Source organism: Urocampus carinirostris, chromosome 16 (genome assembly GCF_059441175.1).
Source record: "Urocampus carinirostris isolate Australia breed hairy pipefish chromosome 16, RoL_Ucar_1.0, whole genome shotgun sequence".
Taxonomy (NCBI): domain Eukaryota; kingdom Metazoa; phylum Chordata; class Actinopteri; order Syngnathiformes; family Syngnathidae; genus Urocampus; species Urocampus carinirostris.
Genome location: NC_142364.1, coordinates 19,384,631 through 19,408,850, shown reverse-complemented (window position 1 = coordinate 19,408,850; position 24,220 = coordinate 19,384,631). Strand labels below are relative to the sequence as shown.

At 41.0% G+C, this 24,220-nt stretch overlaps 1 protein-coding gene across 1 annotated transcript; it reads left to right on the top strand.

Moving 5' to 3' along the window:
• inpp5ja (inositol polyphosphate-5-phosphatase Ja) lies at nucleotides 1–23,736 on the top strand. The gene is made up of 14 exons (XM_088319794.1): nucleotides 1–178; nucleotides 2,411–2,530; nucleotides 5,986–6,456; nucleotides 7,871–7,978; nucleotides 8,076–8,184; nucleotides 10,631–10,747; nucleotides 13,943–14,118; nucleotides 14,196–14,307; nucleotides 16,878–16,987; nucleotides 17,086–17,296; nucleotides 19,505–19,642; nucleotides 19,712–19,777; nucleotides 19,848–19,952; nucleotides 22,315–23,736. The coding sequence occupies exons 3-14, from the start codon at nucleotides 5,990–5,992 to the stop codon at nucleotides 22,780–22,782; spliced, it is 2,187 nt and encodes a 728-aa protein (XP_088175920.1). The 5' UTR covers nucleotides 1–178; nucleotides 2,411–2,530; nucleotides 5,986–5,989; the 3' UTR covers nucleotides 22,783–23,736.
• The last annotated feature ends 484 nt before the right edge of the window (nucleotides 23,737–24,220 follow it).

The window sequence follows — 24,220 nt, the reverse complement described above, 5'->3', positions numbered from 1 at the left end:
TGGACATATTTCAACCTGCAGCTTGTTTTTCTCTTGCGCTTCCCTCAGCTTTGTCTCGCGGGCCGGATTCAATCCCTTAGCGGGCCTGATCCGGCCCGCGGGCCGCCTGTTTGACACCCCTGACCTATGTGTTCCTGTGGCACTCTTTTCGTGTCAATGTTCATTTTGGTTTGATAAGGTGAGGACATCCTCTTTTGCTGTCTACTATACAAAGATCCTGTGCATGAGATTTATGTTCATAATTTTAGTGCTGATAAGCCATGTTTGTACATTTTATTCCATAAGTTAAATTTAGAAATTAGGTGTTTTATTTTTGTTGATTATTATTTATAAATTATTTCTTCGGTTTGATAAGGAGGTAAAGGTAAATGTCACGGTTGCCATGGCACCCAATTGGCCCCGCCCGTGTTGCGCCAGCTGTGGCTTGTTGACTGATTGGCTTCCCTTCTATTCAAGCTCAGGGCTCTCACTCACCCTTTGTTAGTCCGTCAACGAACGTGGGTTTTTACTCTGTCCGGTTTCTTGCTTGTGTTTCCTGTCCGGTATTGTTCCAGTCTATTTTGTCCTGTTTAATATTGATCTTCAGTTTTGTTCCCGTCTAGTTTGTCCCGTTTAATTTCGATATCTATTTTTGATATCTCCTGTCTGTCCTGTCCGATATCGACCCATTCTGTCCGATATTAGCTCGTGCAGTTGGTATCGACTCGTCGGCCTCTGGCTTCCTGTCATTCCACGCCAGACTGCTGCCCTACGTCTTCCGCCCAACGATCGCCGAATCACTGGCGTTTGGGTTAACGTGCAAGACTGGTCCATTTCCCCTAAAATTAAAGCTTGTGTTAGAAACGTCACGCATTTGGGTTGTTCTCCTGTTCCGGTTCTTGACAGTAAATGTCTTAGCCACATTTTGACCTCCGCGCCTGTTTTTTCCGCACTACCAACCCAGAACACAACGCAGACCTTTAAAGTGTGCAGGCGGCCGCTACAGCAAAAAAGGGTGACATAGACAAGTTTCCATTACATTATTAGTCACTTAAGATCCAAAATATGAGTTTAATAAGTCACCCAAGAGCAATTTGTCATCATTATAAAGCTGTATCTTCTGCTACTTATTTGTGATCTGAAGGAGCTATACGGATTTGAAATTTTATTACTCTCTACCGACATCTCGTGGCTTGCAGATCATTCATGATGCGCATGCATGTACACGCATTTCTGTGACACAGTCCAAAACACTTTTTTTGATTCTTCATGGGATTTGGGTTGGCGTTTTGAGTCTACTTGAAACAGACCTCTTATTAATTTCACCATTTTAATGCAACACTTATCAGGGCTAGAACGGAAACAGGACCCAATTGCGTGAAGTTTACCACAAGTTTTATTGAAGGAAAGCGGAAGGGCTGCGCCCACGATCCGGTGTTCGCTGGACGCGGTAAGCAAGTCGCTCTTGTACTCGGATTGGGATCTGAAAACGGAAGTGGATCTTCTGTAGTGAGCGATGTCAGGGAGGGGTAAACTGGTCGGTAGCCGGGACTGGGAGAGCAAGGCTTGGTCGGGGTCGGAAACGAGTCGTAAGCCAGGACGGGAGAGTAGACGTAGTCGGGAACAAAAATGGATCATAAGCCGGGACGGGAGAGCAGACGTGGTCGGGATCAAAACAGGTTGTAGCTGGAGACAAACGGGAGCAAAAACGGGACAGGTGGAAGTCAAGGTTGAAAATAGCTTGCCATTTATACGCTGAGGTTCGCAGACGGACTGACAACAGGGGAATGTCAGGACTGGGTTAAACTAGGGACAGGGAGCCAATCAGAGCCTGCCACTGTTGTCCCAAATGAGCGGGCACAGGTGAATCACATCGGTAATCATGACAAAACAACCTGCGCGGACGACTAAGACCTCACTCTCCAGCAGCCACCCCAGCCCCATTCCTTCACCTTAATATGTTCCGTCCAGAAAAGTCTTGCTAAAAGTAAGAACAAAGCAGACAGACACAGTGGGAAGTAAGGAATTAGGGCTCTTTGAACTCAGTTGGGCATTGTTAACAGATAATTGAGAAAATATTCAACTATTCAAGAGACGCACCTCACCTTTAAACCTATTTTCATGTTATAATATATAGCATTTATTGGTCTTCTGTTTTCCCGTCAGGATAATGTTTTTCCCCCCATTTATGCATAAGATTAATAGATTTAGAGCTTAAATCGTGATCTCTCCTATATATATATATATGAAACACTTGCGTCACTGGGCGAGTGAGCAAGCGAGAAAGGTAGAGCGAGGTAGCGAGGCTGACGTGCAGGATGCTGTGTCCATCTGTGTGCCCGGCAACATTAAGTCGGATCAAATCCAGTCCTCCTCATCAGCATCATCGTTATCATGCACAAAATCACGTGAATGCATCTTGTCCCGACAGCCAGGTTGCCCGCCTAGCATCGCCACCTCTTCTCTCTCTCTCCGGTCCCCTCCTCCGTGCTCCCATAAGGAATTTATGAGCATCGCTCGGCGCTTCACCTTGCAGCACAACGCATGAAAGGTAAATTTCTACATCACTGTTGCATGATTTAGAAATAGATTTTAACAAAAGGCAGGGATAATATACTGTTTTGTGGTGGATGTGAGTCTTTCCGGATGCTAATTTACTTATGAATAATTCATATGACGATCGGATAAACAAAGGAGTATAGTGGAGAGTGGTCAAGGAGGAAGGGGGGTCTTACCTATCTGACCCTTTTGGGCTTGTCCTCATTGCTTCTGTCCTCCATTGCACTCAAAAGGAGGTCAGACTCTAATTAACATTGCTCAGGAATAGGACAGAGGTCCCAACTTAGTTCCTCAGCCCCGTTTGCAGACTCATGATGGCATCATCGGTGGACGTCAGGGGGATCGGTTCGTGGCGTCATTTAAAAAATGAAATATAAACAAAAAATAAGCCAAAGTAGCTAAACCCAAGAAACCCAACCACTAAGTGGCCAATCACCCGTTATTATTGATAGTTTTAAAGAAATTTCTATGTGTAGTCAATGGAAAAATGTTAATACTATCTAATTTAACTGGTATACGAAATCATTATCTCAACCAATGTATTTACATACTGCACATAACACATTCTTCATATTATTTCGTAATACTTCTGTCATGACCCGCACAAAGGGTAGACCCAATCGCGTAACGTTCCTTACAAGTTTATTGTGATAAAGAGGAAGGGCAGCGCCCGTGATCCGGTGCTCGCTGGACGCGGGAAGCAAGCCGCTCACAGAATCGGAACGTGTTCCGAATGCGGAAGTGGATCTTCCGGAGAGGGAGATCGTGGTGTCGAGGACGGAAAAAACAGGTTGATAGCCGGGACAGGAGAGGAAAAACGTGCTCGGGATCAAAAACGGGTCGTAAGCCGGGACAGTAGAGCAAAACAGGTTGTAGCCGGAGACAAACGGGAAAATCAGGACGGGTGGAAAACGGGTGCAAAAGGCGGGACCGACAGGAGTCAGAGTCAAAGTGCTTGCCTTGCAGAAACAGAGGTTTGCTGACGGACTGACAAGTGAAAAGAATGTGCTTAAGTAGGACAGGGAACCAATCAGGAAGCCAGCAGCGGCTGGCGCCAAACGAGCGGGCGCAAGGGAAATTAATATCTCATCATGACAACTTCTGTTACTAATTAGCCTACTAATCAACTATACATTTTTGTGATAGACCTACCTATTTCAGCCCGTAAACCTTGTAGCACTGGGGGGCAAACTTTTTGAGTCGCGGGTTGCTGTGGGTTGAAAAAAAAAGGCAAAGGAGCCGGGCCGGAGGAACAAATGGCTGATGGATGGCTCTAATTTCTTTTGGTATATGCCGATAGAGAGTCCTAAATCTAAAACATCGGCAATAGATGAGGAAAAAAGCTACCATAAACCAATAATTTTTTTTCTTGTTTGTATTTACCTATGCGAGTTATTTTACACTGTCAATTTGTTCATAAAGGGACAATTTCATTCAATTTGTCAGGACCAGAACGGAAATTGCGTTATGTTTCTCACAAGTTTAAATGGAGGAAAGAGAAAGGGCTGCGCCCACGATCCTGTGTTCGCTGGACGCAGGAAGCAAGTCGCTCTTGTACTCGAATGGTGCTCCGAACGCGTAAGTGGATCTTCCGTAGCTAGCGATGGCGGTGTCAGGGACGGAAAAAAACAGGTCGGTAGCCGGGACTGGGAGAGCAAGGCGTGGTCGGGGTCAGATGCGAGTCATAAGCCAGAACGGGAGAGTAGACGTAGTCAGGATCAAAACGGTTTGAAGCTGGAGACTGACGGGAGCAAAAAATGGGACAGGTGGGAGTCAGGGTCAAAAAAGACTTGCCTAGTGTTCACTGAGGTTCGCAGACTGACTGACAAAAGGGGACAGACAGGATTCGGTTCAAATACTGTTAGGGAGCCAATTAGAACCCGCTGCAGTTGGCACCAAATGAGCGGCCACAGCTGAGTCACATTAGTAATCATGACACAATTGGTTTCGAAACACTCAATATAAACAAATTCTATATTTATTTAGAAATAAAATATTTCATAAAAAATAATAGCAAAGTAGCATCTCCCTTTTTAGGCTCTAAATTTGATCATTTGCATTGAAAAAGTATGTGCAGCAGGAATACTTCAGGAGGGTTTGTTTTGCATGAAATTTGAAAACCCGATAAAGAAAATTAATTTATAAAAATTTAAGTAGGCCATGGGCATAATGGAAAAATATTTTTTGATGGAGTTACACTGAAAGGATAAAAGAAATCCAGGTGAGTGCAATCCAGGGAAGTGCAATGGTATTGCCTTAAACAGCACTTCCAAGACTTTTATTCAAAGTCAAATAACTTTGGGGTTGGTTTGTTTCTTCAAATTTTCTCTGGTTGATAAATTATAGTCAGCAAATACAGCTATAGTGTTGGTTTGGAGTGGCAGCTGGCTTTAGCGACATCAAGTGGACATATGTAAAAGTGGAGGTCATTGTCTGACGTGATGCAGTTTATTCTTCTCTTTAGTTTTTGGGCCAGATTAAGTCCATTGGCGGGCCTATTCTGGCCCGCAGGCAGTAGTTTACGCAATACTGCCTTATAGTATAGAAAAAAGATTGAAATGACGCAGTAACAACGTAGTAGTAACATGATATCTGAGAATTGCAGATAAAACCTTTGATCTAATTAGTAACAAAGTAGTGTCTGTCAGATTAGAAAATTGTGGTAAATGTAAATGGTTTGCATTTCTATAGCGCTTTTCGAGTGAATGAAGACCTCCCAAAACGCTTTGGGCGGCAGTGGCTCAGGAGGTAGAGCGCTCGTCTTGGGATCAAGAGATCCCAGTTCGAATCCCGACTCCTCCGTGTTACATATCGAAGTGTCCTTGGGTAAGACACTGAACCCCTAATGCCCCCAATAAGCAGGTTAGCGCCTTACATGGCTGCACGACCGCTATTGGGAAATGTGAAGCACACTGTAAAGCGCTTTGGGAAGTCATGACTTGAAAAGCGCTATATAAATGCAGATCATTTCATTTCATTTTACAATGTGCTTCACACTTTTCCCTTTTACACACTACCAAATTGATAGCAGCGTCAGCCATGCAAGGCAACTACCTGCTATCGGGGGCATCAGTGATTCAGTGTCTTGCCCAAGGACACTTCGACATATAACACGGAGGAGACAGGAATCGAACCTGGGACCTCTTGATACCAACGACCACATATCTAGTTGTCACATCTATCTTTCAGGCTATATTCCTTCTAATGTTCTTGGCTTGACTCTCAGTTTGGAGTTTGCGTAATAGGCCAACTGAGGTTTAGTGGGGAATTTATGGAGCGACAGCATCAGAGCCATCATCACATAGGCCCAGTCAAGCAGGAGAGGACGGATCACACCGCAATAAGTAGTAGTAAAACAAGAGACCTGGTAGAACCTGTGCTTCTCGTAATTATAACTAAAGGACAAGTAAGATTTTCTCAGCATTTATTGTATGATGTTCTGTGCAGGCTGATGGAAGACACAACGCAAAAAACACTCCTTCACGGTCCTAAAGTGCAACATGGATCCTGTGCATTAACCATACCAGGTTCACCTCAGAGCCCACCTGTGGTTGAACTTTCAGCGACTGCACAAGCCAACCACCCTGCACCCACGGCGAGAGACCAAACCCAAATGAACTCTTGGTCAGTGTCAGTGCCACCGGCCAGCATAAGCCGACCACGACCCACTGCTCTTGGGACTAAACCTACTCCCAGACCTGCCAAGATTCCTACCAATGATATAGATTTGATCTCTGATTGCATCCCCCGACCTCAGAGCACCACCGTCCTGCCCCGTTCCCAATCAGATTCCTTGGTGTCACCTCACAGAGCTCCAGTCACCCTGAGACCAAAATCCAGTCTAAGTCCCCCGCCAGGTGCCTCTACAACTCAAGCATATACCGACAAAAGCAATGGCGATAATAATAATGACTTCAGGTAGGACTATGCTCATTGACATTTGTTTATTAAGCACAGTCTGTCGAGCCGTAGTATATAACTGCACACTCTACTCCGTGATGTTTTCCAATCCTGCTACAGTAAGCAAGCTTATGCACGCCAGAAAGCTTCATGTAAATCAAAGTGCATCTTTCTTTAAAAGCTTCTTGCTGAGTGAGTGACGGGCCCGCATTATATCGACTTGGCACTCTTCCCATTGGCTTGCTTGACCATAAACAAAGCAGCACCTTTTTACATGGATGGATGTTATCAGGATCTACAGGTCCAAAATGGCTGCTACTCTTGATATAAAAAGTCTACACACCGCTATTTTACTGACAGAAAGTGGGTTATTGTCCCACTAAGACTTGAGGAGTTTACCCAAATAATAAAGTCTCAATTTTTTAAAAACAGAACATCAATCTGTCTGTCTGTCTGTGTATCTATCCATCTATCTATCTATCTATCTATCTATCTATCTATCTATCTATCTATCTATCTATCTATCTATCTATCTATCTATCTATCTATCTATCTATCTATCTATCTATCTATCTATCTATCTATCTATCTATCTATCTATCTATCTATCTATAGTATCTCTCTCTCTCTAGTCTCTCTCTCTAGCTCTCTCTCTCTCTCTCTCTCTCTCTCTCTCTCTCTCTCTCTCTCTCTCTCTCTCTCTCTCTCTCTCTCTCTCCAGTATCTCTCTCTCTCTCTGGTATCTCTCTCTCCAGTATCTATCTCTCTCTCTCTCTTTCTCTCTCTCTCTCTACAGTATCTCTCTCTCTCTCTCTCTCTCTCTCTCTCTCTCTCTCTCTCGTCTATCTAGCTATCTTTCTCCAGTGTCTATCCGTCTGTCTGTCCGTCTGTCTGTCTGTCTCTCCCCCGTCCATCCGTTTATGTCAATGTCTCTTTTCTGACCTTGGGCATTAAATGACCCCCCCAATTAAATTGGCAGTAAAAGTTAAAGTGTAGTAAAATTAGGTTTGTTCCACTGGGAGATAAGTTTTGCTCATTTCATGTATTATTAAATACAGTTTAAAAAGAACATGAAAAACAGGTTTAAAATATTGTCGAATTCAAAATTACAGCATAATTATTACCCAAAATAAATAACTGCACACAGTGACCACAAATAGTAAGAAAAACTTTGATCTGGTAATTTAGGCAAGGGAATTAATTTTTAAAACATTTTTCCTCGAGATTTTTGATGAAAAAAAGTGTGCCTCGGCGTTTAAAAAAAGTTGAAAAACACTGCCTTGAGCCATGCACAGGGAACATTTTTAGATCTCTGGATGAAAAGGGGGGATTAACCATGCTTAACCATTTTTATCCCTAAGCCACACTTAGAACTGCAGTTAACACGTTCACTTAGACTGAAATCCACTATTCTGCTTGTGGCCCTTTGCAGGGTTTACATCGCCACCTGGAACGTGGGCTCAGCCATGCTGCCTGATGATATCAGCGCTCTGTTTGGACCAAACGTGTCGGACGGGGGCGTTGACATGTTTATCATCGGGTAAGCGTGATGACCGTGCCAGCGTGCCAACACGCGCATCTGTTCTTCTTCTTTTGGCCATTTTTGGGGTTCCATTTTCAATTGTCGCACTGTGCAGGTTTCAGGAGGTGAACTCCATGATCAACAAGCGGCTGAAGGATGCTATTTTTTCAGACCAGTGGAGTGAGCTTTGCATGGACACACTCTGTCCATTTGGATATGTCCTGGTGGGTGACGATTCAACAGCTTAGTTTCATTTGTTATATTGTTATAAGAAACTAAATATGAATAAAACTATGACTCACAACACGTAGTAAGCTTTCTCTCCTGGCTTTGATCTCTTTAAAATCCGGCAAAACGAACATAAAATGCGACAGAAACAAAATGAAAATAAATCCAAACAGCTTGCCAACATAATGTTTGCCGTTCCATGTATTCCGTTACTCCCCAAGCCTGCACAAAATTTTGTAATTTTATTCATATTTAGTTTATTTTCTCTTTTATTAGCATATTTGGTATTGGAGTAATCCAAAAGTAATTGAAAGTAATCCAGTTAAAGTAACCATACCCAACCCTGTATGTATGTAAACAGAATTACTGTAGGGAACTGTACAACTCAATCTATCGTTTAAGGCGGTGTTTGTCATGAACCGGAACAGGATCAGGACCCAAACGCGTGACGTTTCTCACATAAGCCTTTTATTTTACGAGAAATGGGGAGTCATGCACGTTAGGCAGCAGTCTGGCGTGAAATGATAGAAGCCAAAGGCTGACGAGATCGATGCCAATTGCCCGAGTAGATATCGGACAGATGGGGTCGATACCAGACAGGAAGGGCCAGACAGGATTGATAATGAAACAGGATATCGAAATAAAACAGGACCAACTAGACAAGAACGAAAACTGGAAGAATAATAAACAGGACAAAAAAAGACAGGAACGAAACTGGAAACCGATATTAAACAGGACAAAAATAAATACCAACAGGAAACAGGAGCGAGTCAGAGACAACGTCTTGCGGGCAGAGGTTCATTGACGGACTGACAAACAGAGAGTGAGAGCACTGAGTATTCAGTGGGTCGGGGGCCTTTGCCTTGGCTAAGTAATACTAAGAAAAATCAAGATAACCGAGGGTCATTTAAACTCCTAAACAGTAGATGGCGATCATTCCCTGAAAAGGCAGTTGACAGTCGCAGCCGATGTAGTTTGTTTACACATACATTTGAGTATGGCCAAACCCAAATATCGATTTTATTCTATTGAAAACCGAGCCACTGAAGTGAAGTGTTTTGGATTTCATTTAAAATGCAGCTAATTGACCATCAAAGTCGTTTCGGTTGTGCTGGTCTTATATCATAATATATTTTACTATCTCTGGTTTTGACAGTATCATCCATTCTTTCATTTAAATTAATAAGTGGATTTTTTTTTTCATGATTTGGGTCGTGACTTGTAATTAGGATGGGAGGTTAATCCTTAAGTCAGACTAATTGAGAACGACGAATTATGCCTTCTTAATGTTTTAGATCTAATTCTTTAATCAGTTTTTTTAGTATGAGATTTAGTTTGATCCCAGTGTGCCATTGCATATGCCAGTAAACATTAAAAAGTTGTCTTTTCAAAAGTAGGAAACACATAGGTAGGGTTAGTGTAAAGAATTATGGGGTTATAGAAAAACATGAACAAAAAATATGTGCGCGTAAAACAATATGAATTTAGATAAAGTACAATATGTTGTTTTTTAATGATCAAAAAATACTAATTGATTTGCAAGTAACAAATAAATTCACAATAATATTGGAAAACATATTTTCAAAACTTTACATTTTAAAGCCATAATCTAATGTTACTACCTCTGGTAAGTACCTACCTCTACTAGTTCTAGTATAAAACATGCTTTTATATTAAAATGACTAAAATCAATAAGGCAGAGGGGCCAAAAACTACAGCCGCTTTGGCTAGTTACGTAGAAAAAAATTGCTTTAAATTATATTTATTTGGTTCATAATCTAATTTGGTGGTTACCAATTTGGCTAGCAGGTGGTGCTCCCGATTTACCATCGGAATTAGTTCACAAAACAGCTTTTTTTGTCTTTAGTATCAAGAAAGAAGCACTGATTACAACATATTGCAATCTTTGCTTTAAATGATTGATTTTGCAGTTCATTGATATGAATAATGATGGTTCAGTCCAAAAGAAAAATAATGTATACGCACTTAAATGCAAACGTGGTTTGATTTTGACATACTATGTTTTATTTACATGGCATGGAAAATTAAATTAAACAAAAGAACATTCTGTAGTAGGAATTAAAGTACTGATCAATAAGCCTGGTTTTAAAGGAATCAACTCATTTAAATGATCAGGAATATATATATATATATATATATATATATTTATATATAGGTTGCCGACCCCTGCTCTAGATAATTTAAATTGTATCTATTCCTCTTCTTAATAAAGTCAAGTTACATTTATTTGTGACGACCTTAATCACAAAATGTCTCAAAGGACTGCACAGGTTACAATTATACCATACCCTGATCTTAAACCAACATGCGGGCAAGGAAAAACTCAAAACTTCAATATGAGGAAAATAAGAAACATTGAAAAGGGCCTCACAAGTATATTTGTGTATTTCATGATGATATTTGTTGCTGTTTTGTCCTTAGGTGGCATCCCAACGGATGCAGGGCGTGCTGCTACTGGTTTTCTCCAAATTCGTCCATCTTCCATTCCTCCGCGGTGTGCAGACGCAGAGCACCCGGACTGGACTCGGCGGATGTTGGGTAAGTAACGATTTATGATCTTGCACAATTTGCTGCAGCTTCAATACGGCGGAGAAGTGAAGCACACCAGCAAGGGCTTCACGTTTGTGTTTATGTCAAAGCGTGACCTTCCTCACAGTGTCGATGTCGGCGTCACACCGGCGTGATGCAGCAGTCTCCTTCTTTTTGAGGTCATTGCTGCAGAGGGCGTCTGTTTCGAAAATAAGAGAGCTCAAAGGGGGCACAGACTTCCACCATGTCTTTAGCATTCATCAAGGCATGGTGTGTGGGATTTGTAGTGAATTTGGTGCATGGCATTTTTTTATGATGCTACATCCGATGGGCAAACCTGTGTGCTTAAGGCCTTTAGATCAAATAGTTTGCAGATAATAATAATAATAATAATAATAATAATAATTTCCTTGTATTGTCATTCTGTGTAACAATGTACACAGAACGAAATGTCGATTGCACCTGACCCGTTGTAGCGAGCCGATGCAGCCGCAGCCAACAGAGGGTGCCGCCGACCACTTTTTAAGTCTTAGGAATGACTCGGCCGGGGCGCGAACCACCGACCTCCCAGTCTCAAAGCGGGCGCCTTACCATCTAGGCTACTGAGCTGGTTAGATGAGGTGAAGCATAATATATTTATAATATTTTAACATAATTATGTAATATATTAATGATTAGATAATAATAAATACATTTTTATAATTATAATGTATTCAAAAAACGTTTAACCAATTAATTTGAAGGTACTGTGTGTATTATTTAGCGCCTACTTGTGGTAGATAAACCTCATTCCTTAAATAAGCAAAGAATATCGATTAAAATCAGAAGAAAAAAATACATATACTATCATGTAAACATGCATTTTTAAACATAGGCATTATTTGCATTTATCTTACATAACATGAGACTCACCTAGAGGAGCTGACTTCATTTTTGGCCATCTCGCTGCTACGGGTGAATAGAAAAACTTTCCTTGTGCGTTTGAGCGCTCATTTTTTGTTGCATGACATGAAACAATGATATCTGGTGGTCAAAAAATACACACTTTTCCTGTAAAAGAATATGAAATAGGTTTATTTGAACAATATCAACAATATTAATCATTTATTTAATTACTGTTGATAAGTCAATATAGATATTACAGAAAGTAAAAACTATTTGTGTCACGATTGCCCATGGCCCTCACCTGGGCCGGCTCATTCGGCACCAGCTGCTGCTAGTTGCCCTCCTATTTAAACTCGGTGCTCCCATTCACTCCCTTTCAGTCCGTCAACGAACCTCTGAACTTGCAAGACGTGTATTTTGACTCTGTCCGGTATCCTGCTTGTGTGTCAGTATCCGGTATCAATCCCGTCTGACCCGTCCTGTCCGGTATCTTGCTCCAGTATCCAGTATCCGGTATCGATCCCGTCTGTCCCGTCCTGTCCGGTATCTTGCTCCAGTATCCAGTATCCGGTATCGATCCCGTCTGTCCCGTTCTGTCCGGTATCTTGCTCGTGTATACAGTATTGGGTATGGATCCCGTCTGTTCGGTCTCTTGCTCCAGTATCCATCATCCGGTGTAGATCCCGTCTGTTCCGTCCTGTCCGGTATCTTGCTCGTGTATCTAGTTTCCGGTATCGATCCCATCTGTCTGATATTCTGCTCGTGTATCCAGTATCCGGTATCGGTCCCATCTGTCCCGTCCTGTCCAGTATCTTGCTCCAGTATCCGGTATCGATCCTGTCCTGTCCGGTATCTTGCTCCAGTATCAGGTATCGATCCCGTCTGTCCTGTCCGGTATCGATTTCGTCTCCCTCTGGCTTCTTGTTTTCCCGCGCCTGACTTCTCTGTCTCACTTCTTCCGCCCAGCGATCACCAAATGATGAAAAATGTCTAAATTAATAGTCCCTCTCCATAATATGTAATTATTTTGAATAAAAATGCCACTTGGTGATTTTAATTAAAACAATTTTTTGTTAATCAATTACATTAAATGCAAATAACTAAAACATTTTTGGTCTGAACTTCAAGGGCATTGTACTGCTCTTTCTGGTGTACACAGTTTGCCCACATGGGGACAGTATCATACATATATCTTGGATGCTCAAAATGTACACTTTTGGCGAATGCAATTTTCTTTCTTCACATAGGATAAAGAGCATCCAAACACCACGACACAATAAATAAAAAAGACAATTGTAACAGAATATTTCAGAAAATATCCATTAATCATCTTCACCGCTTATTCTCAGTAGGGTCACAGGGGTGCTGGAGCCCATCCCATCTGTCCTCGGGCAGTGGGCAGGGTACACCCTAAACTGGTTGCCAGCAGAGTCGCAGGACACACAGGGACAGACAAACCACTCGCTCAGTCACACCTAGGGACAATTTGAACCTGCCAATTGACCTGACTTGCATGGGACGGGGAGAACATGCAAACTCCACACGGGGAGGTTGCGGTAGCTGGACGTGAACACTAAACCTCTGCACCGTGGGGCTTGTGCGCTAACTACCCAGTCGCCGTGCCCCATTTTAGAAAATATTTTTAAAGAATTTATGTTAAATAGAATAATGCCCATCAAAGCAAAACAAAAATGCATTTGTGTTGGTGTTTTTCATGCTTTTTAGATTCAGATTCAGATTCAGATTCAGATCTACTTTATTGTCATTCTAGTACACGTGTATACAGAACGAAATGTCGATGGATCTGACTCCCACAGTTTCCCTCAGTGTCCTTCAGTGTACAGATATAAATAAAGCTGTATTGTGTTATTTACCATAGTGCCGATAGTGCAAGAAGAGACGCTAACCAGATGTGCAAGATGGGCAGTCAGGTTAACAAGTCAGGTACACAGTACCATTATATTGTAAACAATAACACTGTAAGTAATAACACTGTAAGTAACAATAGTGCAGAGATCAAATGTGCAAGGAGTGGCAAGCTATAAAAAAAACTGCCACTAGTGCAAAAGTCAAATTAGCAGCCGTTTAGATTTAAGTTAACTATATGTTAGATTGACCATTTAACAGTCTAATGGCCAGGGGGACTAGACTATTGCGGAGCCTGGTGGTCCTGCACCGCACACTGCAGTACCTCTTCCCAGAGGCTAGCAGAGTGAATAGTCCATGATGGGGGTGAGAGGGGTCCCCGGTAATGTTCTTAGCATGGGATAAGCAGCGCTTCTGGCCAATGTCCTGAATAGCTCTCTGCACTTTATGCAGGGTAACAAAGGCGGCGTGAGTGCAAGGATGAGCGTGTTTGGACACCCCGTTTGCTTCCTCAACTGTCACTTGCCCGCTCACATGAGGAACCTGGAGCAGAGGATGGAGGACTTTGAGAGCATCCTGCAGCAGCAGCAGTTTGAAGGGGGGGTTGCCACTGGGGTGCTCGATCACGAGTGAGTATATTTTGTTGCAGCTGCAGAAAACAACAAATAGTTCAGATTTGACCTGTGAATTGTTTTGGTTTTTCTAGCGTTGTGTTCTGGTTTGGAGATTTAAACTTCCGGATCGAAGATTACGACATTCATGTGGTGAAATGCGCGATTGACAGTAATAAGCTTCCTCTGCTGTGGGAGCGAGATCAGGTGAGCTTCATCATCTTCATCAACAAAATGTAACGTTTGTTTATTTTATATTTGTATAGCCCTCGATCACTCAAAGTCTCAAAGAGCTGCACAGAGCAGTTTTTTTTGTTGTTCCATCCACTAGTAAAACTGTAAGACCCCTCCACTATATTTGAGTGTCATGCTGCAATGAACGGATGATTACAATTGGGATTTAAGATACCATTGTTTTCATAGGGATTTAATACCGATACTCAGTTCGGTCGTCAAGTCAAGTGATGTTTATTTCTATAGCCCTTACTCACAAAGAGTCTCAAAGGGCTGCACAGACCACAGATTATTGCAAACCACAGACAATTATTACACCATCTACTGATCTAAAACCTACATGAGGGCAAGGAAAAACTCAAAAACCTCAACATGAGGAAAATAAAGAAACCGTGAGAAGTTAGTTTCAAGGGAGGCTTTTCAAATGCAGAAGGGAAGTTACAGTTATTATTAACCACAAAAAAACAGAGATGAGGCTTCCACGGGTGGCACAAGCTCTTTGTGGGGAGGGAGCCAGGGCCCGTATTGCCCGCCCTTACCCAGCTAATACCACTTGGTGAAATCAGTTAACCCAAAAAACAAAACTCAGGAATTTAGAAAATATCTGGAAATCCCAACACAATAATGTATTTTTAAAATGACAAAAATTTATGACCGGATAATATTACATGTCCAAATTACAGTTCCTGGTTCTAATACGGCCATATTACCCTAAGAACGCCGATCTCATCCAAATATGGCCACTTGAGGGCAATTGATACCGTTATCAGCAGGGATTGCGGATACAAAGTATGGGTTCTTGCCTATTCCAAATTAAAGAAACAATTTATTGTGAATAACACTGATTAATAAGCGATGGATACATTTTACGAACAATGCCTAATTATTATTTTTAATTATCTTACAGTATTGAAATTGTACCCACCAGACAAATCATATTCATAAAATCTGCAAAAAAAGTGTGTACTACAAGTTAAATACATTTTATTTGCTCAAAAAACAAAATCAAAAACGGAATTATATTTACTATGAAGAAGCTTAAGTGATGCAATTTACTTTAATGAAAAATAAGATTAATAAAATGAAATAAAATAATTAAGATACAAACGTAGGGCCGGAATGATCGAATATTGAATATTTTCAGAAAAGTGCATATAATTTTGTGAATCTAATTGAACCTAGTGAAAAGTGTACAGATATGTTACTAAACGATCAGATAGATAAAGCAATATTTTCATACGGCACTGCCAGTATCTTCAATAGGCCCAAAATACAAATTTCCCACTATATGAAATGAAATTAAATGAAAAAAGGCGTTATTATACAGGCGTCATAAGTATTTTATATCATAGCAAAAGCGTGCTTAAATCACTTTAAAGAAATAAATAATAGCAATTCTCTATCATTCACCTAACCAGTGGTTTTTAACCACTGTGCAGCACAGTAATTCGTTGTCGTACTGTGCTATGGGGAATTATTCAATTTGTGTGCCTGCACGGTCTAGCGAAAGCTATCTTTCATTTGGATTTACTTTTACTGACGATGCATCGGCACTGACCAGTGGTGTCCCTTGGGATATTTTTCAATGAAGCTATGAACGAAATGTGCCTTAGCTCCAAAAAGGTTGAAAACACTTCAAAATAAAGGAAAAATATTGTAGTTAAAAAATACTCAACGAATTCAGGTGTAAGATTCGATAATGAATCAAGATTACCTCAAAAGTGGGGTAGGACCTTCTCAGGGGCCAGCTGTGCGGGCCTTGGCTTTGTTATAAGTGGATTTTGTGCTCAAATTTAAAAGTGTAATTTTTATATCTAATCGATTACTTGACAACTCATATATTTTCAAAATAATCGGCCAAAATTTTTAATAAAATATGTGTTAGATTGTTGTTCTGTGGGCTTAATGTTCAGTGTCAGGTTGGAAAGAGTGAAGAGAAATGACTGGTGAATGTTATTGTGTTCTTGACCCTTGACACCTCCCACAATGGGTATATGGCTTTGGTATATGGATGGATAGATGCATGGAAGGATGGATGGAAAGACAAGTCCAACATTTACAACTCTTTCACAATACCAGAAAAAATGGCCAAAGTAAAATACCCATTTGCAAAGGTTTCATTGTTGTAAACTGGTCGTCTCCAAATGGGGATTTTTGAAAATGCCAAAACCTACCCTTATGGTCTCATCTGTTTTCCAGCATTTGAATGCAAAAATAAATCAGGCGAGAAAAAAAAACTATTTCTGTGTGTTACAACTCAGATTACTCAATGTTAGTATTATTTCAGTTCAGGACCAAACTTCAGAGTCTTACACTTCAAAAACCATCCATATTCTCTAAACGGTTCAAGAACCGGAATCAATTTACTTTGGGTACATCTTGGATATGGATTTTTGGCAAATTTTACAGGCACGTTAAGGGAATGTTCTGACCTTGGTAACAGTTTAGCACGCTACAGCAGATGGCAGTAAAACAGGCTTCATCTTGACAAGTATTGTACTGCTATAACATGTCTAGAACCTAATCTTCTGCCTTTTGCTCAGCTCAACATGGCTAAAAGCACGGAATCCATCCTGGAAGGCTTCTTGGAAGGTCCACTAAAATTCCCGCCGACGTATAAATTTGATGTGGGCACGAATATCTATGACACAAGGTTTGCCCCTCGTCACTCTCCTGAATCTGAACTCGACTCTTTGAGCTCTTGTGCAGACTTCTTAACTGCAATTTTTTATGATTGCACATGTGTTTCAGTGCTAAAAAGAGGAAGCCTGCTTGGACCGATCGTATCCTCTGGCGCCTCAAGCGCACCGGATCTCCCGTGCCCACCCACAATGCAGCACTTCAGAGGGGTTTGACTTCCTGGCTTGGCGGTGCCACCAAAGTGACACAACACACATATGAGAGTCACATGGGCTTCAGCATCAGTGATCACAAACCGGTGTCGGCTTTGTTTTCTCTACAAGTGAGTGAATAGTCGCATACCTACAGGTAAGATCGGTCCTAAGAAAATCCAGCCCGACCCAGCCTGTGCCCGATGTATTAACTTGATTTGATGGACCGAGCCTGAAGAAAACCTGAATTTTCATTTTTAATTCATGAGGGCCGCGACGCTTACTTTTTTTGAAAAAGTGTGCTTCTGTCATTGTTATCTGTTCCTTTTTCTGTGTGTGGCGCGGAGGAGGATCCACGCGATTGGATGTAGTACCCCATGCGCAGCGCCGAGCACGCGGCCAAGCGCAGCGACACAGAAAAAAACAAAGAACAATGATGGGAAGACAATTGAAAAAAAAGTCAGCAAGAGAGAAGCCCGGCCCGAACCCGAACGCAATGATTGACATTTAGGCTCAAAATATGGGTCGGACCCAGGTCGGGCTTGGGCTCAAAATCTTACCTCTACTTGGAGGCCACATCAAAAACTTGACTTTAACTATAAAATACTTTAGTGATTCAAGAATGGAAAGATCCACAACAAAGTTATATTTACACCAGTGGTTCTCCAATAGGGGGGCCCCAGAGTGGGCGCAAGGCTCAATCAGGGGCAGGAGGGTTCACATAATGAACTTTTTGGTTTTTTTGCTGTCTTAGAATGAAGTGCAATTGCACGTCCTTTACATTAGGGGGCAGTGGAACTCTCATTGGAAGAGTGTGCTCTCAGCAGTGAAGCATTTGCGCTTTTCACACACATAGCGCAAAGAATGAATACGACGTGTCGGCACGAACTGTTGCAGATCTACAAGTAACCTCATTAAAAAATATTTAACGGGGATGAGGAGATGGGCGGAAGGGACGGGGATAAAGACGAAAATGAAGCTAGGACGAGGATGTTTGACAAAGTGTATGTAACGCATGCTTTCACTGCCGACAAAGAGGGGGGAAGGTAAAGGATACAGTCAATATTCAATGTAAATGATTTCAATTTCAGAAGGAAATTATAAACAACATCATAACGGACTCCAGACGTTAAGAGTCCCTTCAAAGACAAACAGGCTCAGAGACAGTTTCTTCCCCAGGGCCATCACCACCCTAAACAAGCGCACAAGACTATGATGAAATACATCTCAAGCCTGTGTATAGGAACATTTTTACAGTATTTGTACATTATTTTTCGACTTATTTTGGAAATATGTCACCACTTTTTATTGCACTATAGTTCTGATGCACTAACGGATATAATCTCATTGTAAACGATGTTCACTGCAATATTAATGACAATAAAAACAATAGTACTTCTATCTACTATCTACCCTGGTCATATCCCTCAAGAGCGGTGACCGACAACAAGACAAATACATACACAAAAACATAGAATAGAAAAAAGGAAAAAGTAGCAAAAAACACAGAAAAGTTGATGGCTTACCCAAATGCCCAAACGCCCAAACAAGTTTAGCACCTCGGGCCCCAAGCTGGTCATGCTTTCGCCCCTCCAGATTAAACGGGACACAAGAAAGCGGCCACGTCACTCGGGTCAGGGTGACACAACACACTCTTCTGTTCAACAGCAGGGCCCGACAACTTTCACTGGTTTACCTCTGCCGCATCATTTGGGTGCCCTGCCCATCCCTTAGAAAGAGTCTAAACATCCCACTATCCTTTTACAACACTCATTCCGATCACCAACAAGAGCTCTAGCTTCCACTATATTTAGACCTTTTTCCTGCAGTGCACTCATAACACCATCCATCCACGTAAATCGCCCCTTCCTGTTGGTCTCTTCCATTTACTTCTGCTCTGTAGATCCTCTTCAACATTCGCTTCTCATCCATCCTCTCCATGTGTCCAAAGCAACCGGGTACTCTCTCTCTTATTCACACACTTGCTCAGTTCCACTACCACTCCAGGTTTGTCCCTCACAATTTCATTTCTCAGTCTATCCAATCTTGTCACTCCTAACATACACCTCAAACACTCCATCTCAAAAACATTCAACTTCCTTCTTAAATCTGCGTTCAGGCTCCAAGTCTCTGCACCATGCAACACAGTCAGCACAATCACACTCTCATACTTTTAGAAGCCTAAATCACATAAAATAGCCACTGCCAGCGTATAAATGCTCTTGTACTGTTGCGTAGTTTTATAATATTACAACGTTTGATCTAATGCTGCAACTTTATCAGGCAACAATGATACATTTTGAGAAACTGGTCTTTCAGCCCATGCTTCTTTACTGTAGTTCCCATTCAGGGTGGACCTGCCACTGGTGGAGATAGAGGCCAACAAGGAATGGTTCAAAGTCTCCGATGCCACGGTTAGGTTTACGTTTGCGTCTAATTACCACCGCAGTACATGGGACTGGGTGGCAATATACAAGGTAAGAAGCGTTGTCCTTTACAGGATTTTGATTTCATGGCCCTTTTTTAATGTTCATGTCTGCACGCAGGTTGGATTCAGACATTACAAAGATTACCAAGCATATGTGTGGGCCAAAGGGGAACATTCAGGGCAGGTAGGCCATATTTTGATTTTTATTACTCTGGCATGTGAGATCAGGAGTCATTTCTGTTCCCCAATTCCAGGTGTGTTTTGCAGAGGAGGACTTGCCGAGAGAGGATTGTGACTACATCCTTGGCTTCTACAGTAATAACATGAACAGCATTGTTGGATTGTCAACAAACATCCAGGTAGAATGTACAAACATTTTATTCTTCAATTTATAGGAAAACAGAAAGAATGCTAGGTTGGGTTGAGGTGGTTTTTGATTCAGCATAATCAATATGCTAAATAGAAGAACTTATTTAGGGTAGAATAAGGGCATATCCAATTGAGTCCGTTTTTATGGAGGAAACAATTTAGAGATTCTACGATTCGATTGCGATTCAACGTAATGCAATGCAGCTTGGTATGTAAAATTGTACAAATTTTTATATTTACATTAGGTTTGATACAGTACAAAAAATGAACATGTCAATCCTGTAAATGCAGGCTCAGCCCAAGCCTTCATAGGGCCCTAGGCAAACTTAGATTTGGGACCCCCTATTACTTGATCATTTCTATACCCATCATAACTCATTCCATGTTCTACTCCAGGGATGGGCAACTGTTTGGAGTCAGGGGCCGCGTGTGACATGTTATGCTATATATATATATATTATTCAAATAGATTAGTTTCATCAAATTGGTTTTGAAACAACCACAATTAGAGTAAAGTAGTATATTAGGTCCTTGTTTTAAGCACTGCATTTCTTGCTTAGGTTTTAAGTATTACCGTAGGGTTTTTTTATTTAGTATTTCTGAAGTCTGATTTTTATTAAAGTTCTGTAGTTTTTTTGTATTGTTACTGTAGTTTTATTTTTGTACTATTCTTGTAGTATTTCTGTTGTACTTTTGTTGTATTTCGAAAGTAGATATTTTTGTTGTATATCTGTAGTATTTTCGTAGTATTTCTGTATTATTACAGTAGTTTTATGATTATAGTATTTTTATAGTATTACTGTAGTATTTTTTTGGTAGTTTTGTACTATCTCTGTTGTATTTTGTAGTATTTCCAAATAAGAATGTTTTTTTTATATCTGCAGTAATTTTGTAGTGCAGTGTTACTGTAGTTTTATTTTGGTAGTATTTTTGTGATATTTCCATAGGAGCATTTTTGTAGTATTGTTACAGGTGTAATTTGTAGTATTTCTGTTGTAATTCTCTTGTAGTAGTATTTTTGGAGTTATATTTCTCTAGTATTTTTTATATTATAGTATTATGTATTGGTATTTTTTTTTATATTTCAGTAGAAGTACAATTGATGTATTTCCAAGGCAGTATTTCTGTAGTATTTTTGTAGATTTTTTTGTAGTATTTCCATAGTTATATTTTTGTAATATTTCTTTAGTATTTTTGTAATATTGCTGTAGTTGTCTTTTTGTAGTTATTCAATCATATTTTTTTAATTTTCAGAATGGAAGCAAAATAATATATCAGGTCCCTGTTTTAAGCACTCACTGTTTTATATATTTAATTTTGTAGTTATTGTGTGGTATTTTCGTTGTATTTCTGTAGAAGTATTTTGAGTGCACACAAAGTGGGGACAATGTTGGCACCAAAAAAGTTAACCACCCCTTGGGGGCCTCCTAGTGTTCGTGGGGCCCTAAGCTCCGTGTGAATGTTCCAAGGAAAACATAGTATATTCAATGAATAAAGGGTTAATTCTGGTGGGCTCGAATTGCTATTAGCTTGATAATCTCATCTCATCTCATTAGCTGCACCGCTTATCCTCAGTAGGGTCGCAGGGGTGCTGGAGCCCATCCCAGCAATCATCGGGTAGTGGGCAGGGGACACCCTGAACTGGTTGCCAGCCAATCGCAGTAGCTTGATAATACTATCACTAATTATATTGCTTGGGGCTAAAGTGTGCGCCAAATCAGAATTCTTGATCTCGCTATCGCCCTCTGCCCCGAGCCAAGGGAATTACATGCTTTATTCTGGATCTGCGGACACTCAGCACTTTAATTTGTTACACACTGCAATTTTAAACTAGAAGATTAATAGATAACTAATCCTCCAAGTCCATGCAACGAGAAACATTTTTACTAGATAGTTCGACTCTAGGGTGGCTTGCTAATTCAATCACTTATTTTATTGTTGACAAGCATGAAACTGAGAGACTACAGCTGATGTGTAAGCACTTACTACACTTAAAATTAAAGTTACTGTTACTTTAAATGGACGTTCATACAAAAAAAGGTTACAGCACAATTTTTGGGCCTGTTGTAGTTTGCATGCGCAAACTGGAATGCCGATGATGGTGGTGAGTGGTCTTGAGCGGTCAATAGTGGTAGCGTCTGGGGATGCTTGTTACCTGGATTTTCTGTCCTATGCTGAGCCTGATTTTTCTTCCAAAAAAAAACACATACAGTATATCAAAATTGTCATGTTTAGAAGTGCTCGCATAAAGAGCTACCACAGTATTGTTGGTACAGTCCATGTGTTGTTTTAATATTAAGATGTGGACACCACGATCATAACCCGCTTTAAGTTTATTCTCATCCCGGGCAGATCAAACTTCCAATCCACAGCCCCTCGGCGCACCGCTCGGAGAGTTCTGAGCCAAGCTCGGAAGACGACAGCACCCTGGTCCTTCTGGGTCCGGATTCCCGCAGCCCGAGTCCCAAACCCATCAAACGAAATCCACGCCGCCACCGTCGTAGCCGGAGCCCTGCCGTCCAGGCTCTCTCGTCCAACCCTCTCCCATCCCTGCAGAACCTGGGCCTGTGCCCGTTGCCCAAAGAGACTGGCAGCCGCTCACCTTGTTCCACCGCTAAAAAGGAACGACTTATTTCCGGCGGCTCTTTGCCATCCCCGTCCGTCAGCCCGCTCAGTCCCCGGAGCCCCCTTTCTCCGAGCGGCGGGGTTACCGCGCCCGAGGCTCTGATTGCCGCTATTTTAGGAGACCATAGACCCACTCAAGTATGCCCTATTGGAGTCAGACGTAATGGACATACAGGGGGGAATAAACCTTTATAGAAAAAGATTTTAAAAAAATGAAGGAATAGGCAACCCTGTTATTTGTCTCTTTCTGGAGCAACTTCACTGTGTTTATCTGAGGGTGGCATCTCTCTAACAAGTGCTTTTTAACACTCACATGCCCCAAAGTGTAGAAAAAAACACATATTGAATGTGAGGTCAAATATGCAGACAAGTCCAAATCAATCAGGTGTGTTGTGGAGACTATGTATGCGTCAGCCTTTGTCTTGAACCGAATGTCAATAAAAACAGTGGTCGGCATCTACCAAATGACCCGCGGACCGGTCGCCCAAAAAAAGAATTGCCACATTTTTTTTGCTTATACCATATCTATTCGCATATCTAAAGAACATTTCTCACATCCAGAAACACTTAGAGTGTGCGTTATTAGTTGTTCTAAGGTACTATGTCACTGTCATTGAGATACAACTGAACATTCAAGAAATATCGCTGATCTCATTCGCTCAGCATTGGAGACAACAGGAATTGAACCGAGATCCCGGGGGTGAGAGCGCAGAATCTCAACCGCTAGGGTTACAGAAAGTAAAGGCATTAGATTTTATCTCATCATTGTCCCTCATTTTTATTCACGGTGCCACGTTGTACAATGTTGTAACGGGGCATTATGGGAAAGAGTTCAGCCAAAACAATGTTGTTCAATGCAGTACCATGAGTAAAAATGGTGTGATTATAAGATAAATAATAATGTTTTTTTCTATGGAATTTATGTTCCTTAGTGGTCTAGTGATTACACAGTGGATTATTATTGTAATTATTGTTAATAATATTAATGGGCCGGGCCGCAAGAATGTAGAATACAGTAATTAAACCAGCCTGTATTATAAGATTGCCGACCACTGAATTAAAGCTTCCATTTGGGTTTAGGTGATAGGGTCAAATTTTACCATACTTGTTCATTGACGTTATTTGTTTTTATTAAATGTCTAAAATGTACACCCTTGGACCCTTGTACTGAGGGTCTTCCCATTTGGACAAACCTTCAATCCCCTCAGCAAAATATTTGAAAACATCATTTAGGGTCTTCCAAATTGGAACAGTTCATATTATACCTACGTATTTTACCTTATCTTTCATTTTAAAGTAAAGGTCCAAATTCAACTGCGTACTTTGGGACCCCTTCACAGTATTTTTTTTTCAGTCATGCTTGTGGTTGTGATACAATTAGCATTCATCAAGTAAAGCTTTTTTTTAATCTAATCAAGTATCGGTACTTAAATGGAACATAATCCCCCCCAAAAAACACAGGGATATGAACTACTACAGTGTTTTATCGTTTTAAAAGAGCAAATTATTAAATAATTTAAAGCTTATATAAATGGCTATCTACTTGTTTTTATGATAAAGGGCCGTTCGGGCTCTTTAAAGGGAATTGTGTACTCTTTAGCGCGTCAGAGTGGAAAAAAACATTATTTGAAAA

Excerpts from the sequence above, each read along its gene's own strand:
- inpp5ja (XM_088319794.1), top strand. The coding sequence starts at position 5,990 with ATGGAAGACACAACGCAAAAAACACTCCTTCACGGTCCTAAAGTGCAA. Across the intron at positions 16,988-17,085 it reads ACGAATATCTATGACACAAG|TGCTAAAAAGAGGAAGCCTG; the intron begins GTTTGCCCCTCG and ends CATGTGTTTCAG. Across the intron at positions 17,297-19,504 it reads CGGCTTTGTTTTCTCTACAA|TTCCCATTCAGGGTGGACCT; the intron begins GTGAGTGAATAG and ends TCTTTACTGTAG.